Source organism: Micropterus dolomieu, linkage group LG07 (genome assembly GCF_021292245.1).
Source record: "Micropterus dolomieu isolate WLL.071019.BEF.003 ecotype Adirondacks linkage group LG07, ASM2129224v1, whole genome shotgun sequence".
Lineage (NCBI taxonomy): Eukaryota > Metazoa > Chordata > Actinopteri > Centrarchiformes > Centrarchidae > Micropterus > Micropterus dolomieu.
In genome coordinates, this window is record NC_060156.1 from 26,436,079 (window position 1) to 26,455,527 (window position 19,449).

The 19,449-nt window shown below is 40.4% G+C and overlaps 2 protein-coding genes across 11 annotated transcripts in view; one reads left to right on the forward strand and one right to left on the reverse strand.

Annotated features, from left to right (window-relative positions):
- The window catches only part of dgkh (diacylglycerol kinase, eta), a 60,910-nt gene extending 58,829 nt beyond the window's left edge, over positions 1-2,081 (reverse strand). For 6 of the 8 annotated variants that reach the window (XM_046054878.1, XM_046054879.1, XM_046054875.1 and 3 more), the window contains exon 1: positions 460-812. In XM_046054878.1, coding sequence (XP_045910834.1) covers positions 460-741 — 282 coding nt within the window. In that variant the 5' untranslated portion in view covers positions 742-812. Of the gene's footprint in view, positions 1-459; positions 813-1,913 lie in introns of those variants that run through there. The other 2 variants (XM_046054877.1, XM_046054883.1) reach the window with 1 other exon arrangement.
- Positions 2,082-3,415: 1,334 nt separating this feature from the next.
- The window catches only part of vwa8 (von Willebrand factor A domain containing 8), a 70,743-nt gene continuing 54,709 nt past the window's right edge, over positions 3,416-19,449 (forward strand). Inside the window, exons 1-13 of one of the 3 annotated variants that reach the window (XM_046053429.1) lie at positions 3,416-3,695; positions 5,878-5,955; positions 6,066-6,196; positions 6,546-6,656; positions 12,485-12,652; positions 13,082-13,246; positions 13,846-13,895; positions 14,020-14,128; positions 14,237-14,341; positions 14,485-14,613; positions 15,733-15,867; positions 15,962-16,039; positions 18,649-18,809. In XM_046053429.1, the coding sequence (XP_045909385.1) occupies positions 3,557-3,695; positions 5,878-5,955; positions 6,066-6,196; positions 6,546-6,656; positions 12,485-12,652; positions 13,082-13,246; positions 13,846-13,895; positions 14,020-14,128; positions 14,237-14,341; positions 14,485-14,613; positions 15,733-15,867; positions 15,962-16,039; positions 18,649-18,809 (1,559 nt within the window). In that variant the 5' untranslated portion in view covers positions 3,416-3,556. Of the gene's footprint in view, positions 3,696-5,612; positions 5,669-5,877; positions 5,956-6,065; positions 6,197-6,545; positions 6,657-12,484; positions 12,653-13,081; positions 13,247-13,845; positions 13,896-14,019; positions 14,129-14,236; positions 14,342-14,484; positions 14,614-15,732; positions 15,868-15,961; positions 16,040-18,648; positions 18,810-19,449 lie in introns of those variants that run through there. The other 2 variants (XM_046053432.1, XM_046053431.1) reach the window with 2 other exon arrangements.

Below are 19,449 nucleotides of genomic sequence, written 5' to 3' on the forward strand. Positions count from 1 at the left end.
GGATCACTGGTGAACTTTAAAGATGAAATAAATGAAATGAGTTGTAAATTAACTGAGGTTGTTCTACTTTGTAGGTACATGCTTAAACTTATAAAGATGAAAGTGTAACAGGTTTAAGTAAGTTTTTGTGAAATTTTCCACTATTATGCACAGACAAAAGAAAGTCTGTTTTTGTTTATGTAATTCCAACATCTAAATAAGATAAAGTCCTGGGCCATGCATCAGCCTGCAGGAGCCCTGCATAAGCCTACATTGCAAACAGTAGGCTACAGACCATTAATTGGCCAGTGTGCTTCAGGTCCTAAAAGCAACAAACTCCATCCACAACACACATCTATCTTGAATGGCTCAGCCCGCAGCAGGTAGGTCAGACTGCAACTCCGATAAACACAGCGCTCCAAATTCAAACATCCAATCTACAGTAAGTCAGAGAAAGAGGAAGATGCGGACGTGTCTTACCTTGCTCCTGATCTGTCCTGAGGTGGACACTTTCCGGATGAGTTTCTGGGGGCCTTCTTGCTCTGCTTCGCTGTCAGAGGACTCGTCCGCTGCACCGGAGCCGGCGACAGCCCCCACCACATGTGCATGGATCCCCGCAGCGGACGTCGGCCCTTTCTCCGGCTCCTGTCGAAGGGAGGGATAAAACCAATCGGGGTTAGCCTTCGCCCGGTCCGCCGCTCCCTTCCTCTCCTGGAGGCGAGAGCTGCTCCGCGGCTGGGAAGCGTCTCTCCTCGCTGTCATCTCTCACTGCCTCTATGATAAAGACGGCTGTGTTTTCTGGAGTGTGTGGGCTGGTAAACGCATAGGGGACGTCGCATGTCGCGGCAGAGAGGGGATGGGCTCCGCAGCATATAAGAACCCCGAGTCCCTGCTTGGCTGGTGGTTATGGCTCCAGCCAGCGCGCGACCAGTCCAGACTGAGGCTAGAGACCGCCTCGTGCGCTCCGTAAACCGGTGGACATGTCCGTGGCATGGCAGACCCTAGCGGCTGTTTTACACAAACACTGCATCCGAGCAGTGCCACAAACATTTTATGCTGTCTCAATTGCTTTCCGTTCTTCTTTTTTTTTTTTCTTACAAGACAGACAAGACTTTGATGCTCAAGAACTGTTCAAGTGACCACTAAAACTAAATATCACAATAAATCAATAATAAGCTGCACTCATGGGATGTCGCCTACAGTCACACATTAGCCACAGTAACTGGCCAATTAATCCACACAAAGGTTCCATTACTCTCATTATAATCTATGTTTTATATTTTCTTTTCTGTTAATAGTGATATGAGATGTTTGCATGCACACAGTTAGGCTATGTAGACCTACTGTAGACTATAGCCCACTGAGCCTGGGAGACTCAAGTCGTCGGATTTATTTCACCAAAAACATAAAATTCCAATTTTCGCAGACTTGGTGAGTGACTCCTGGTCTACGTAGCCTAACCGAAGGACTAATTTATTTTGACATGACAGAGTTAAAATTTATTTCCAGTGGGCAAGACCTTATGATTCAATCATAAGGAAATTTGCAGGGTAGCCTATAGTGTCTGAACTTTTTGAAAATCTACCCCCGATTTAGGGCGAAGTCCCCGTTCCATACAAACAATGTATGTAGTCATTTAGGCTATATAGGCTAAGTAAAAACTCAATGCGTTTGACTTCGTATTTTACACTAACCAACACATATAAAGAGATTAAGACATCCTTATCTGACATTCAAACGGTAGCCTATTTGGACCGACAGCCCACTACACAAATCACAAACACGCTATTAAAGAGGATGAAACGCCTCCGAAGAAGTTTAGTAACGTTACAAACTAGACCACTAGACGCATGAGTGCATTAAAGGAAGACCTCTAATTGGAAACCGTGCAGGCTCGTAGTGCCAAAAAGTAGCCAGTGTTGAATTTTACTAACCAGTTCCTCCCAGGCAGGGCTGCGGGTGTAATGGTAGACATCCTCCATAGTCCCGGACCTCTCTGTCCGCTCCGGGGAGAAATGAAACGAATCAAGGAAAGGTGGAGGGATTCACAACCTGCCTCGCTGCCCTTCCACCGCTCATATGCGCACGGAATATATAAGATTTCATTCGGCTTGTGCTCCCTCCACTGCAACTCTCCTCCTGCCTGCTCCTTTCCCTCCGCTGTGCTCCTTCGAGGGCCGAGCCTATCCGCACTCCACGTGATAAATGTCAAACCCGCTTAACCGCGCGCGGCTTTGCGCGGTTCCTCGCGGCCCGCCGGGGATCACACGCGTGCAGCTCCAGTTTGTGAGAGTGAGTGTGTGTGTGTGTGTGTGTGTGTGTGTGTTTAGGCTATATAGCAATGTGCGAGTGCGCGTGAGTAAGTCTCCGTGTCTAGGTGAGTGTAATTACAATGACGTCATCGATTTATTGCCTTTGCTAATTCAATGTAGGAATCGAGATCAATTCCCCCCATTCCTCCATGTCATTTGTTTTAAATAGCCTACAATCTCATTTACTCTCTGTCTCTTCGCTGAACCTTTCTTTGAACTCAAAGACTAACACACATTTATTTAGGCTATTTTTTTTAGATAATTAGGCCTAGGCTACAGGCTACGTTTTCATGGGACTGGAGGTCTAGTTCCTTTTTTTGTAAAGCAAAATTCTTTGTTCTTAAATGTGCTACATAGGCCTCGACTATAAATAAAAAACAATGGGCAAAGTTATGTAAATTTAGAAAACAGCCCTTTCATTTCACAACAGTAGCCTATTAAAAGTGTGGAGCATGAAGAACACAAGGGAGGCCATCAATTCTAATTTAATATTTTTTCTTTTTTTCGATCATAAAGCAAATAGTTTTGGGCGTAATTTTATAACATATCTCTAAATAAATTAGATTAATAAAAAAATGTATCTGTGTTTTGGATTTATGTTATAGTTTATTATTTACTGCATAATTTATGTAGAAGGGTTTGCGACAGAGAGAAACATATAGCCTATGTGAGTTACGGTAATAAAATAAAACAATTTAAGTCATTTAAGATCAGTTCTTGGAGGGAGAACTACTTTGGACATACCACGGCCTATTGTAAAATAGGGCTGATTTTAGTGTTGGATTGCTACTCAAACGTAACATAGACATGTTGCACAGACACAGAAATCCAAACACAAACATGCACTGTCACAGGGTGTCTTTATTATCAAAATTAAATTATTCTACAATAAGTGCTTTTACCTAAATACTGTGTCAGTATTATTTCTAGGGCTGGAGGTCACAAGACAGGCTTATTCGTACAAAACATTTATTCTATTATTTTATTCACGATAGAAAGCAGCTCAACAACTAAACTGTTCGCAACATGGTTGTTATATCTGTTTGAAATACTAAGTAGGAACACTTGTATAAACACGTGAAATCACTACGGAAGACTTTAGCCCCGGACACATTTGTCCGTCTTTTATTATCTTCCGAGTCCCACAAAATGAGCCGACAGATGTTATGAAATGGGAATAAGGCCGTCAGGACGTAGCTAAATGAGAAGCGTGCGGACTTATATGTTTTATAATATGTGTTGGATGGCAGCAGCTTAGTCTCAGTATGCACTCCCAGATATTATGTAGCGGCACAGCAGCGGCCGTCGCTGCGAGAAGACTGCGGAGTATTTTGGGTGCTGTCCTGGGGAGAGACGGCTGGATGTGGAGAACTCATGAGGTCAAACTCCTCAACACAGCCTCAGGTAATAACCTCTCTGTTATAACCGAGTTTACACAGCAAGCGAAAAACAGTGCACACGTTTAAGGAAATAGCTAATGTGTAAGTTAGTCAGAAACGAGAACATTTTGTTTATAGTTATTGGATTTGGTAACAACAGCTATTATTACCAATCGTTAGCTATTCTAACGTTACTCTGCGTGCTAGGTGACAAATACTGGTGGTTATAGCCTAACGTTACATGTTTTATGTGATATTATACAAGTTGAACACAACAAGATGAAAAAGTGTTCGATTAGCATTGAACGTGAGCATGACTTGGAAGTAACGTTAGCAACATGGAAAACTAGGCGAAAGGGCAAAATAGGTTAAAGGTTAAAGTCAGGTAATTAGCCATGTCAAGTCATGCTAGCCTCAATTGTAGCCTTTAACGTTACTGTAACTAATATTATTTGTTATTACAATACTATTTGTCTTTATATTTGACATTTTTGCAATGATAATGAGCTAAATGTCTACATTTGAGTCACAGAGCTAAAAGCATACTTTGTTGTTTTTCTTCTCAAAGGTAGATACAAACCAAACAAAAGCTGCTTACACTTGCTGCTCTTTTAAGGACTTATCCAGGTTGCCTAAAGACTCTTTTATTTTTGTAGGACTAAACAATGACATAAGCATTGATAAATAAATGTAGAAAAACAGAAATAAATACATGTAAAAATACACAAACAGCCTTTTTTATTACCAAAATGTATTTAATTTCAATTTATTTTGTATTCAGTTATATATTTCAGCATTTATTAATTCATTAATTTATACTTATGTCATTTTCTATCATTCATATTTATCAGACTGGCACAAAATACACTATTGTACATACAGTTTGTCTATTTTGATGCCTTTGGACTTAGAATGGGATGTTCTAAAAATAATGTGTAGGTGTCCCTCTACTTTTGTCCATATAGTTTATATCGACATTTTGACCTGTCATAGTAGGAAAACCACAGGTGTTACTTATAGCAGCAACGATGGCCCCATTCAATTCAAGTATAATCCGTGACAATGAGACACTATGTGCAATACCAGAGCACTGAAACTGAAGCAGCCATCATTCATTTTATTATTTACACCTGTGTTTGTCCTGCTGTCCTCCATGTCAACATGCCTTTAGAGAAATTGTGCAGCAGACTTTAAAAGAAAAAAAAAATACTATTTGGATTAGAATTGCCAACTCCTTTAGGAATTTAGCAGTAAGGTTTGTCAAACAACCTTAAGGGTTTTGCTCTGTGACTCCATCAATGCAAATGTCTCAAATCTAAAAATTAGTATTTGATACACTGCTGATTTTGCAGGTTTTCCTACTTAAAAAGCATGTAGAGGTCTGTAATTTTTTTTAGGTACTCTACAACTGTGAGAGACGGAATCTAAAACAAAAATCCAGAAAATCAAATTTTATGATTTTTAAATAATTAATTTGCATGTTAACCAACCAGTAAGAATTCTGGCTCTGACAGACCTGTTAGTTCTTCTTTAAGAAGCCCTCCTGTTCTCCACTCATTACCTATATTAACTGCACCTGTTTGAACTTGTTACCTGTATAAAAGATACCTGTCCACACACTCAAACAGACTCCAACCTCTCCAGACCAGAGAGCTGTGTAAGCACATCAGGGATAAAATTGGCTGGGATGGGCTACAGGACAATAGGCAAGCAGCTTGGTGAGAAGGCAACAACTGTTGGCGCAATTATTAGAAAATGGAAGAATTTCAAGATGACGGTCAATCTCCCTCGGTCTGGGGCTCCATGCAAGATCTCACCTCGTGGGTCATCAGTGATCATGAGGAGGGTGAGGGATCAGGCCAGAACTTATGTCATGCAATAAAATGCAAATTAATTATTTAAAAATCATACAATGTGATTTCTGGATTTTTGTTTTAGATTCCGTCTCTCACAGTTGAAGTGTACCTATGATAAAAATTACAGATCTCTACATGCTTTGTAAGTAGGAAAATGCTCCCCACTGTACATGAGATGCTCACACGAGGGCTATTATTCAGCAATCAAATATTAACCACCTGTGTTTTTATATTGTTACTCAAACATTTAATGGCAAGCACAGATGGTTAAGCATCAGTAGCAGCTGATACTGTACTGATTATCACTAGCATTGTCTGTGAAAGACTTTTTGGTGACCCTGATTTTTGCAGGTGGCACAGTGACGATTGGAGAGATCACTTACAAACTCAAAACACCCCGGAATCCAGAACTTGTTCCTGTTAAACACAGTATGTAATTTTCAGTCTGTGTACAAAATACATCTGCATGAAATGACAGGAAAACTGTGGTAATTAATAAAATAAGTTACTTAAACTTAATTTTGTTTGGGATTTGCTAGTTTCAGACTCCCTATCCCAGACAGTGGCTCAGCACCTACGATGGATCATGCAGAAAGACCTTTTGGGCCAGGATGTGTTTCTTATTGGTCCCCCAGGACCCCTGAGACGATCCATAGCTATGCAGTACCTCGTGAGTACACACACAACACACAGACAAGCTGTCAAATGATGGCATGTGGGAGTATTCAAGTATTTGTAAAACTCTAACAAACCTATGACAAACATAATACCCCAGAAACCCAATCTCAGATATGAATGAAATTGTTTATCACTGCTTATGGATACGTTGCAATACCTAAACTGCTATTCATATTGTATGTTATTTAATGTCTCACCTCTTGAAAAATGTTATTGTTGTTTGAGTTTGACATTTGTTTGCAAAATCCTCACATATTTTTTTATTGTACAACAAAAGCCTGAAACTTTTCCATGGGATTCTGAAGTGCTGTGTGTAGCCAACTTTTTCCCTTGTTGACCAGGAGTTGACCAAACGGGAAGTAGAGTATGTTGCTCTGTCCAGGGACACCACAGAGACTGACCTGAAACAGAGGAGAGAGATCCGCTCAGGGACAGCCTTCTATATAGACCAGGTAAATCTACTCAGAACTTATAGTTTTTCTTTGGATTCATACACTGTCTGACAATCAGGGTTTGAAATGAACCCAAGTTGGTGTAAAATTTTCTTTTCCAGATATATCAAGTTATGTGCCACATTAGCAATTGCACACTCACTACATTTTCTATGAATGTGGATGTCTGTCTGTATGTGTTTACTCTTGTGATGGATTTTTAACATTTATACTGAGATGATGATTCTCTTTTACAGGAGTTCCTTTGAATCTGTTTCCGTACCTTCTCTATTATTGCTTGATTAGGAATCCTGAATCTGTCCAATACGAAAAGACTTGGAAGACTTTTTAAAATACATAGGCTCTGTCACTTCTTTCACAATTTCTCCTGGCTTATGTTTCCTACACAGGGGGCTGAAGATATGTCTTCTAGAAGCAAAGATTCAAAAACAGATCATTATAATTATATTGCACATCATTATTCTCATCCACACAAGCATTTGGAATATGTTATAATAAATCTGTGTAGTGCGGGTAGAGCTAAGTGTACAGTAAGCTTGCAGCACTACACAGAAGGGGCACATGCACGGCAGCAAGGGGAATAGGAGAAAACAAGAACAAATCCCATTTTAGCCCACAGCATGTGTGCACATATTAGGTCCTTGGCGCCTTTCTAGCTCAATACAACAAAGTGAGATAGTTTTACTGAAAGAGTTTTCAAAAGACAATGGATTGTCACAAACCATTACAAACAATCTTTATTTTTCATAATGGTTTAGATAAAAAAAGACCTAAAACACAAATTTAGAATAACAATAATTGGGTTCTGGCTAAATACTGAAAGCAAGTCGTCAATAATCGGAACATGGAGCACATCTCTTTTCCATCACTTAAACATCATTAGATTACCGCTAGGGTGGAATAATAACTGAGCATGCCTTCTCCTCTCTACTTGTTTCTGAAGCACACAAACACAAGGCGTTCACTTACAGTAACACATAAACTCACATCACAACAGTGGTGCCCTCCCTGACCACTCCGTTCTGTTCTTTTCCATACCACTTTGTGATCGATCAAGCATTATGCAAACAAACACCCCCCACACTCTGTTGACTTTGTAAGTCAAGTAACCATGGAGACCAGCAGTTCCTCATTATCAAGGCTGGTTTCTCTTAGGAGAACTTTCTGTTCTCCATTCATCTCCATTCATTCCTCACGGGTACAGAAAAACAGCAATAATAAAAAATAAAAATAAAAACAAAATCCACATAAGGCTGATCATTAAACCCCTGTCATTGAGCTTCAAGGAGCCAGCAGTGACAAATGATGATGATCTGTGATAATTAACATTTACTCAATCATGTCATTATCCACAGCTAATTAGCATGTGGCTTCATCTGTGTAAAAAAAAAAAAAAAAAAATCAGTTGCATAACACTTTAAATATAAACTCCATGGAAACAAGTTTTTTATGTTTTATTCTCAGCACATTTATCCTTTAGACCTCACACACAAACCTACTCTTCTGGAACAGAACCACTCACAGTGTGAGTGGAGTTTGGTTTCTGTGGAGTGTCACTCCACTTTCTTCAGTAGTATAGTGGTAAATGAAGAAAGTGGTATTTTACAATTATATATATTTATAGTATGTACTATAAATGTATAGATTTTCCAGTGGATGCATCACTGCACTGCACCCCAGCCACTGCATCTCTGAGTGGTTTTTATAATTTAATAGAAGGTAAGGGGCCCTATTTATGTGCCAGTGCAGATGAAGCATTAGGGCTGCCAGCCTGCTGATGTTGCAGTTTTGTTTGGCTCCGGCAGATTTTTCTAATTTGTTAGTTAGTTCTTTTTAGAAATTGAATGGCAGGGTTCCATAATTGGAAAGCATTACCAAAAATTATGTGACATTGCAATTTTATTATAAAAAAACCTGTGCTTATGTGTAAAGACCCGCATAGACCTCTCCAGAAAAACACAAATACCTTTTATGTTGAATATAATTACTTCTATCACCATTATATAGAGGACTGTAAGCTAGGACACAACCATGAACATTTTGTTTTTGTACAATAAGTTATGTAAAATAATTACATATTTTGTCTGCGATATTAACAATTTCTTATTCTAAACAAAATTAAGTGGAGACAGTTCATGAGACTGAAAGCCAGAAACATTGTTTTAATTCTAACTGTAGTACATTAAAGTCTATTTCATGAAAAGGCCTTTTTTGACTGTTAATAGCATGTGCTTTCTATCTGTAGGCCATTTTGGGGCATGTGGTGACATTTTGCAAGAACCACAAAACAGAATTTTTTTTTTTTTATTTGACTGGCAGTTCAGTTATATCTGCATGTGTGATTGTTTTCTAAATTGTTAGCTGTGTCCCGGTTCCATACTACCTGCCAGTTCTTAGCAAATTTTGAGCATGAAATGGGAAAAACATATATTAAAGTGTCAAATATGTATTAAATATCAGTGTGCATACTAAAGAATGATGGGTTTTTGTGCAAATTATTAAATATTTAATATGATTAAACATTTAGAAAAACATCTTTGGGAAAAACATCTTCCTAAATCTACGGTGGCAGAATTCCCAGCATGCACTTTAAAGATCAGACACCCTCTTTGCTTAGTGATTAGAAATAGCATAATTATGGTTTTGCTTTTCTGCACGTAGACCAGATGATGCTCAGGTGTCACACACCGGTAAAAGTAATAATAGGGGAATTTGATTTGGTGTGGCGCTAAACAAACAACAATATTGACTGTCAGTAACTTACTCTACAGAAATTAGACTTGCCTTTACTGGACAGCAACATTAGAAAGATGACAGGAAATAAGGAGAGAGAGAGAGAGAGAGAGTAAATGTACTCGCATTGCGCCATTCTAGTCTTCTGACCACTCAAGTCTCCCCCTATTCATACACTGATGGCAGAGTCTAAGGTGCCAACTGCTCATCAGAAACAGAAGTTAACATTCATACACATCGGGAGCTGCACAACTCCTATGATATTGAAGTGAGGTAGCAGTATGAAGCTGCCTTCTGCGTTAGCACATATGGAAAATGGGGCCCAAGAGTGAACATATGGACAATCACATAATCTTGCTTCCTAACCCTAAACGGGACATTAACTTTTGACAAATAGTCATGGTAATCTCGTGGTCCAAAGTCTTGGAAGCGGTCTCTGAATGATTAAATCATTGTCCTCTCTGTCCACTCGTCCTTATCCACTGACGACACAAGGCTGGGTTGATACATTTTCTGATTCCTGCGAAAAGGAAAGCTAGCCAACCCCTTCAACTCCCTGAGGCTCATTCACCTCCCACATTCTCATCAAAATGAAAACAGGTGCCCACTGTTTCCATGGAAGCAGCTCATGAATAGATACAACAGTATTGATGGTACAAATAAGTGTGAAGAGACTGCTTATTTCTGGTTTTCCTCAAATCTCATGGAATTTTGTGCCAGCTAATGAAATGTGGGAAGGGTGTTTGTCCGTGTGAGTCGGCATGTGCTTGTTTATGAGTTGGTGTGTTGGATAAAACTTGTAGGAGATGTAGTTCGTTTTTGTGTGTATTCATATGTGCCTGCGGGTGTGATCTGTGAGTTTATGTACTCATTACAGTATCTGACACTTATTTTGTGTGAGGGATTGAAGACGTGTGTGGGCGCAAATTAGCAAGCTTGTCTTTTTGAGAATAGTTTGGTATCGTAGGAGGTGTGCATTTGTGTGTTAACTAGAACATCCAAGTATTCCTCAGAGCCCTGTGCTGATTTGGAGCCCTATATTCAGATTTAACGTGTCGGTCCCTGTGCTTACTCTTTCCCTCCCATCTCTCCACTTTAGTCTCTGCCTCTTTAGTTCTCGTTCTGTCTTTTTTTTTTCTCCTTTCCTCCTTCAGTCCAAACTTCACTCCACGCCCCCAAATCCGTATAAAGGATCGAGTCACATGGATGTAATCTCATGCTTCTTGTATTTTTGACATTTCCAGTCACCTCTCTCCAGTTAGGCACTTATGTAAGGCAGCTTACCTCTAACCCACACTGCAGATAAGATTCTTTTACAGTAATAAAAAGCTTCCCACCTCCACTAGAACCGAATTTGAACTGAAACTAGTGTATAGCTAACAAATAATTAGCATCTGCAGCAAGTAAAATAAATGAATTGGATGCCCTTTCTAAGCAATATGTTGGTCACATGTAGCAAGTAAGCACCCAAACAATCCAATTTAAGGGCAAAAGCCCTCAGTGCCGTGCACAAATCTGTGGCTGATGGCATCAAAACAAGGCAGAAATATTAACAATAAATGGTATCTAAAATAAAACTTTATTAATAGTTATTACTTTCAAGTGAGAGAACTGGTGTGGAGTGGGCCTAGAGAAAGAGAGTGTCAGTGGCATGGTTAATGCTGAACTGCAAATCTGCATGTGTGGAGGTAAAAACAGGAGCAGTTTGTTGTAAAATTAGAAACTAATAACCAGGTATTTGGGCCACGCAAATAGAACAGAACAATTCTTAAACATCAGAGACAGCAGCAGACCAAAGTTAATGGCGACCTTGTACTTTCATGTAATCGGAAGTGTTTCTGGACCGAGAACCGCCAGCATTGGACGACGTCCCACTGTAGATATCAGGCATGAAAGACAGATATGTGAAAATTCAAATCGTATCTATGGTGGAAACCATGTTATTTAAGTCTTCCAAAATAGTGAAAAATTTGGCACCTTGTAACATCAAATATTAAATAGTTGTCTGTGTATGCAGGTAAGATACAAACATGGATCTTACATGCAAACAGTTAAAACATATCCCAGTCCCATAGAAGTTTTATTATCGGTGTAGTCAAGTTAAGATTAAATCTGTGTGATCATAAATTAGGTTTCATTGGGTGCAGAAGGGTTTTGACAAATATATACAGGGTATGCATTGTGCTACAACAATTAAACATTTCATACAGCGCAGAGACAGTGTAGGAGATGATACGGCAATAATATGCATACTGCTAATCCTTTCAATAGTCTATTCATTGCTAAAAGCTTCTCAGCCTCTGGTGGGGTGTCGCTCTTTTTTCTACATAGTTGGTGTCAAACAGAAAACAAGGCATGTCTGTGCTTCCCCGTCTCTCTCTCGGCATCCTGCGTCACTTACATTTCTAACAATTATCTGATTACAGCGTTTGTGCCAAAAATGGATCGAGAATTTAAATATAGAGCATCTGGTCCTCACTATAGTTTTATGGCTCTGCTTCCCACACAACCTGCCACGTATTTACATGTTAACCTAATTATATGGCCACTTGCTCTGCGGTCCACCCAGACAGCTAAAGTTTCCTGCCTCTTGACGTCAGATGTGCTTTTTGATTTCTGCAGAGATGTGTGTCTACGCACGCATATACATGTACACACATATACACATGCTTCAAAAGCCAAACCGAGATTTTTACCCAACATTTGGTGGTAGAAAATAGGCCTTCCTAAAAAAGCTGAGACTGTTTTGAAGCTCGGTTTGGAGGACGTTCTTCTGAACACAATAAGCTGAGGACATCCTCAGGAAAGGGTTTATGGCAGGCTTATGTTGTCACCAGAGCATGGGCAGTAAGAGCTGATGCACAGTCAGATTGCTCTTTGTATAAATGCTTTTAGCACGGTTAACATTTACACAGGGTCAGAGGTCGTACTGGACAATGGAGCAGCAGATTTGACCTGAGGTTGAACTGATTGCGATGGTTTAGCCTTAAAATGAGCCATTTCCTGGTACCAAAATCTTCCCCCGCATCTCAAATTAGTACTGAGTAGTGATTAAGTTACTGATTAGTCTTGACTTGTTTTGTGTTTGTGCCCAGTGTGCTGTAAGGGCGGCAACACAAGGTCGAGTCCTGGTTCTGGAGGGGCTGGAGAAGGCAGAGAGAAATGTTCTGCCTGTCCTTAACAACCTGCTGGAGAACAGAGAGATGCAGCTGGAGGACGGACGCTTCCTTATGTCATCTGAGCGTTACGACAAGCTGCTGCTGGTTAGTATAGCACACTCGCCTTCATAGGCCTTGAGGGTTTGAAGGTCTTTAAGGCGTTCTCAATCAAAGCCTTGTGATTTGGAAACATTTTGAAGAACAACACAACTAAGGGTGAAGGACTTCACTTCTTACTTGGTTTTATCCAATTAAGCATGGTTTAGATTTAAGAAATTCATTATTTTTCATGATCATGGCAGTTGTTTATGGAGCTGTATCTATCACACTTGGGCAGTGAATTTTCACACTACTCCTACAGAGCTCCTCTCGTGTTTAAAGGAAAAATGCTGTTCCCATAAATACTGTGTAACATTCGGGTCTGTACTTGTTACATGCGCCTGTCTATCTGCAGCCTTTTGCATAAAAATTGCATTTAAGACGTTACAGACAGTAGAAAAGGACTGGAGTGTTCTATACCTCGATGCATTGCAGGAGCACACCAAAGAAGAGCTGGACAGCTGGAAGATTGTCCGTGTAAGTGAGGACTTTCGGGTCATTGCTCTAGGTCTTCCTGTCCCCAAGTACAAGGGCAACCCGTTGGATCCTCCTCTCCGCTCTCGCTTCCAAGCCAGAGACATCTATTACCTACCATTCAAGGTCAGTCCAGGAGTTGGATGATTATTGACACTAAACATTTCCCACCACCAAAATGACTCAGTGAGAGAAAAGAAAAAGAAGACAGGTCATCTAACTTGTTCTCCCTGTTGATCCTATTTTCATTACCCTGAATAATCCACATAACACACTGTGAACAAACTTAATTGGAACTAATTTCTATTAAAACATAGCCCCTATAAAAAATAGCGTGCGGAGGAAATGGGATATAATACTGGAAAGACACATAATTGTTGAAGTTTTTGTGTTAAATGTACAACACTGAAAAATGTTTGTAATGCATGAACTGGCTCTTTATTTTGTAGCTTGTGAAGAGTTAAGTGTGGGATTTAGCGTCAGTTTCAAATGCATTAAATTAACATTTCAAATTTGAAGCTGCTTGTCTAGTTTTTAGATTGTAGCCACATCTTGTAAACATTAATTAAGCCACTACGTAGTGTTTCTACCCTCTCAGCAAGCAGTTTTCAACAATAAATCTTTCAGATATTGAACTTGTGACCATAAACAATTTTATTTTAAAGTACGTATTTTAAGTGTGTAGCCTTGCAGCTGTTTTCATCTTGCTATTGTTTTGTTTTCAGGACCAGTTGGAGCTGTTGTACACAGCAGGACCAAACATTGCTGCAGAAAGGTAAATTAAAAGTAAACATTTACTGAAGCTTAGATGTTTTTAAATGGCTTGTTCGACTTGTGCGTTCTCATGTGTAGCCTTTGACGTCTCAGGAGTTATTCATATGCATTATTCTGTGTGTCAGGGTGTCCCAGCTGCTGTCACTAGCCACTACACTGTGCTCCCAGGAATCATCCAACCTTGGCCTTCCTGACTTCCCTGTGGACAACCTGCTTCCTGCCCTCCACGTGCTGGTGAAAGCCCAGGCCCTAAATCTTCCTTACTGTCCGTAGAAAGGGAGCAAGAAAAATAAAAAACAGACGTCTGTTGGTCCAATGGCTGTCTTTTCTGTGTTCTTGCAGAACGCTTTCCCCATGCTGTCCTCCCAGCAGCTAGTCCAGAGACTTTACCCCTACAACAGCATCCTGGGCAAGGAAGGGTGCACTGCTGTGGAGGGCGTACTGAGTGTAAGCCAAGATGTGAACTAGTCAAAATGTGACCGTGATCTATATGCGGTGTCATCTAATGTGCATGCTTGTTGTGGTCTGAACATGAGGTAAAATACATTATTAATTTTGGCCTACATGCATTCTATGGCACTCTTTCATAGAGATTTGAGCTTTTGGATGGTCGTCGCCAACAAACACCCAGCGCCATTTTGAGTGTGTCCAAGACAAGGGATGTTGAGGGCCATGCAGATGTCACATTGCGTGTCACAGACAAGGACGTCACCTTTCAGGTACCGGTAGACTCTCTCTCTATATATGCACGGAGTGCAAAATTAAAGCCCCAGATTGGTATGCAGACCATGTACACTTATGTGGGGCAATGGAGTGCTTTGTTCTAATTGTGGATTGGGGCTATTAGGACATCAAGCACTGCGTCTGCTGTAAGCCTGTGTTAAAAGTGCCCTATGGAGTTTTCTCCATAGCATTTGAAATCCTACATGGTTTATGTCCATGTAGCATCCTACAGTCTCCTTCATTACTCCTTCATTTGCTGCTGCATTGCTGTGTTTCTTGGCACATTACTGTCCCTGTAGATGGCTGGAGTAATGTGAAATGTGTAAGGGTGCATGTACGTCCTCATGCGTGTGCATGAGACAAACAAAAAAGGGACTCTCTCATAAAAAACCTGCTCTATACTGCTGCTGAAGGTCAAAACCTCCGCAGGGTTTTGATATTTTTAATGGTGATGTTTTATTTCCTATAACAGCTACTTAAAATAAATAAATAACAAGACGTGCACTACTACATTATTATTTGTTTTTATATATTGTCACAATCTGATTGTGCCCTTGAGTGTGACCACTAGGCCCACTTCATCACATCATGAGCTAAAGAACATTTTTCTGACAAAACGGAGACAGCGAGTCACACGTTTCACTGAGGTGTCCGTTGTTCTTGGCAGGCCACACACAGGCAGACGGGCAGGCAGACCCACTATATCAGTAGCTTGACCATCTTATCTCTAACTGGGCTTTTAGAAGGGAACATCTTTATCATCTTTTAATTCTAACAGTGTTTGTGGATGAGTCACTGTGCGGGGTTTGGGAGAACAGATTTATTCCCGACTTCTAAGATGTTCCAGCCAAAAAAAATTATATCACTCTTATTAACTCTTTGAAGTTGTATTTTCTTTATGCGTGGCAGTAATTCTCTTGCTGTAAGTCTCATGGATTTTTGATAACACTATGTTATTGGAACACAGTATCTTTTGTTCCCAGCTGTGTATCAGTGATGCTGATAAGTCTGTGAATCAGTGTTTATTTAAAGGAATATTTTTCCTCAACTTATATAGTACGGTGAAGCTGCTGGTTGTGTTTTCATGTCTATTTCTTGTCGTCATCAAACTTCAGGTTCCAGCAGGCATCAAGGAGCTGCGCCAACCCAACAGTAGCCCTACCTTCATCAGTACACCAAGCCACTCCCAGCTGATTGCGGAGATGATGCAGTCACACATGATTAAGGACATATGTTTGATAGGAGCTAAGGTAGCTAACTCATAATGTACAGTAGACATACATACAGTACAGTACACATGAATGTGATCTCTTGTCTTAACAATGATAATTTTGCATTTTCTAGGGCTGTGGCAAGTCGGTGATTGCGAAAGAGTTCGCTGAGATGTTGGGTTACAGCATAGAGCCAGTCATGCTCTACCAGGTAATAAAATAATAAAAACTACTCTTTGAAATATTTAAATACTTTGCTTTTTTGTTTTGTCTGGAACTATCTGCATTCATTATATGTGAAAACACAGCATTTGATGAACAGTGTGTAATCACCAGGCGGAGCATCTATATGCATCCACCAAGCAAATGCGTGTTATAGCACTATTAATAGTGCGTTAGGTAGGTAATAGGTCATGTCAGGGAAAGCGTATCACAGGCAGAGACACATTTTGTGAGGTGTTATGTTATTTCAGGAGATTTCAACCAATAGGGAAGAGGGGCAAACAAATTGCACACAGTGGGGAAGGGGCAGTTTAATGAAAGAACAGAAACTGTTTCATAAGAAGAAAATGCTCTTCTCTTTCTCTACCAGGATTTTCTCAACTCATGTCACACTTTTTAACCACAAGCATATATAGCAATAGTAATGCTTTATTTAGTACCCCACTTGCTACATAATCAGTTGAATAATTTCTTTGTATGAGCATACATCTCTCAAACGTAAAGCCAGGGAAGGTACAGTATAGTGGGATGGAGTATATTTATGTAGAATTAGGACCGTAGTTTGGCTAAAAGACCCACATCTGGCTTCCATTACCTGGGTCTCAGGCCACCCGTCAGGCCAGAAACTGACACTGACTGGAAGATAGAGAGCAAAGGAGGGCTGCTACAATATGTGTCTGTATATGTAAAACCTCCCCCTCTGTGTGTCCATGTGAGTGTGTGTAGTCAGCTGGGTGATGATTGTGCAGGAAATGGGTGTGCTGAAACCGTATGTATTAATGCATCATGCTGCGGCTATTTTTAGCTTGCTGAGGTCAGGGGTGACTTGTGCTGTGGGAATTGTGGAATCCTTCGTCAGGCAATTCAGCTTGTCAGCTCTGAAAAATCCCATTTTTGGAAAAAACTAAGTGACATGAAAGGCTAGAGTGGAATTTACATATATGATTTGTTGATATTTTGTCCTTCAATGGATAAAACACAATAATAACAAAAACCCTTTCCTCCTTTTGAAAACAAAAATGGACAATAATAATCTCAGCAAAAGCAGATTCCCTTGCTATCTAAACACGGGGGTAGAGGGGAATCATGCAGTATTACAGATATTTATCAAGGAATAAACAGACCACCATACAGAATCTTGTACACATGTACAATACAGGTGTACTTTCATTCAAAACCATAGCCACTTACATTTGCATTTGCCTTGTTATGGGGATCAGCTTTACTGAGAAAAATAACTTCAAAGAGAGTGGATGAGAGCCTAGTGATTCTCTGCTCATTACAGGTGATTAGTTGCATTAAACACCTCCAGAGGGCACAAAGGACACTTCTGGCACAGGCACACCATTTACCCCTTGGTAAGCCAGTGGTCGAGGAAGTAGTTATATCCTGTCTCTACCCGTTACCTCAAAAATGTACTTAAATAAATGTATTTAGCTAATGACCAATAACAATGTGTCATGTTTTATTTACTTTAAGGTTTTGTATTTAAAAGCTTAATCTGAAAAGTAACAAGGAACTTGTGTTATGAAATACAAGAAGTGGGGTAAAAAGTCCAAAGGTCCATTTAAACAACAAGATAAATGAACTCTTCAGTGACCTGTTAGGATTTATAGACTTTGTTAGAGTGGTAAAAGGACAGCAGAGCAAATATAGAACTGCTTGGGCATATGGTGTAGGAATAATAGCCTGAAAAGCTTAAAATACTTTTGTACCACAGTATTTTTCATGTTGCAAGCAGTCTCAAAATGTGTATTTCTCCTGCTAATACAACATGATAGAAACAGACGTAGAGCCTACTTATCTTGACAGCTACATAGCCTTGGCCTAGGTGCTGTGTTTCTTGATGCATCTGCAAGTCGAAGTGACTGCTGTTTTTCGGTTCAGGTCTGCTCACATCTGAAACTGCCAGGCAGGCAGTCAGTCATGATGGTGGTTACCAGAGACCCAGAAGGATAGAGAGTGATTTGTCCCTGTGGCTGTGGAGACCAGGCACCCCATAAATTACACTTTTGAAATTATGAATGTCAGAGGAGCTCGGACAAATGAGCATCCATGACTTCCTCCTAGCTTCTGCCTGTCTGACCTCACTGTTGTGGCTAAAGAATGTTGTCCATTTATCCCTTACCTTTATTGGGTAATGCCCACTGTTGGTATAGTGGAACCTCATTTCCCCTTAATTCATTCTACTTCATGATAGCACCAAATGGAAAATATAGAGCCTGTTTTTGACTTAATGAAAACTGTCTTCTTGCTGTGGAGCATTTAGCAGTTTGGTTATCACTGCCTGGAACAAATTGTGCAACTCTGCTGTCTCTGTCATGACACGGTAGCGTGATAGTAAATGTGACAGTCTTGCTCCACAGACGCCCCCCCCCCCAAACAGAAATGTGCCATTAGCTGTTATCTGTAAAGCAGAGATATCAAACACAGCAGCAGGGCCAGATCCTGTGAGGAGAAAAACTGAAAATCTCAGCTTGCTTTATCCAATTCGACTGTGTGATAGAAAACACACACCGAACCACTCCCCACTTTGCTCCCAATCCCCTCACTTAACTTTGTCACTTGGTGTCCCTTTCCTTCCTCCCCAACTTCCAGGACATGACAGCCAGGGACCTTCTCCAGCAGAGGTACACTCTCCCTAATGGAGACACAGCGTGGAGGCCGTCTCCACTGGTCACTGCTGCCATTGAGGGCAAGCTGCTGCTTTTGGATGGTATACACAGGGTCAACCTCGGGACCCTGGCTGTGCTGTCTAGGTACTTCAGTTTGCTAAAGATACAGTGGGTACGGAAAGTATTCAGACCCCTTTAAAATTTTCACTCTTTGTTTCATTGCAGCCATTTTCCAAAAATCAAAAAAGTTCATTTTATTTCTCAGTAATGTACACTCAGCACCCCATCTTGACAGAAAAAAACAGAAATGTAGAAATTTTTGCAAATTTATTAAAAAAGAAAAACTTAAATATCACATGGTCATAAGTATTCAGACCCTTTGCCGTGACACTCATATTTAACTCAGGTGCTGTCTATTTCTTCTGATCATCCTTGAGATGGTTCTACACCTTCATTTGAGTCCAGCTGTGTTTGATTATACTGATTGGACTTGATTAGGAAAGCCACACACCTGTCTATATAAGACCTTACAGCTCACAGTGCATGTCAGAGCAAATGAGAATCATGAGGTCAAAGGAACTGCCTGAACAGCTCAGAGACAGAATTGTGACAAGGCACAGATCTGGCCAAGGTTACAAAAAAATTTCTGCTGCACTTAAGGATCCTAAGAGCACAGTGGCCTCCATAATCCTCAAATGGAAGACGTTTGGGACGACCAGAACCCTTCCTAGAGCTGGCCGTCCGGCCAAACTGAGCTATCGGGGGAGAAGAGCCTTGGTGAGAG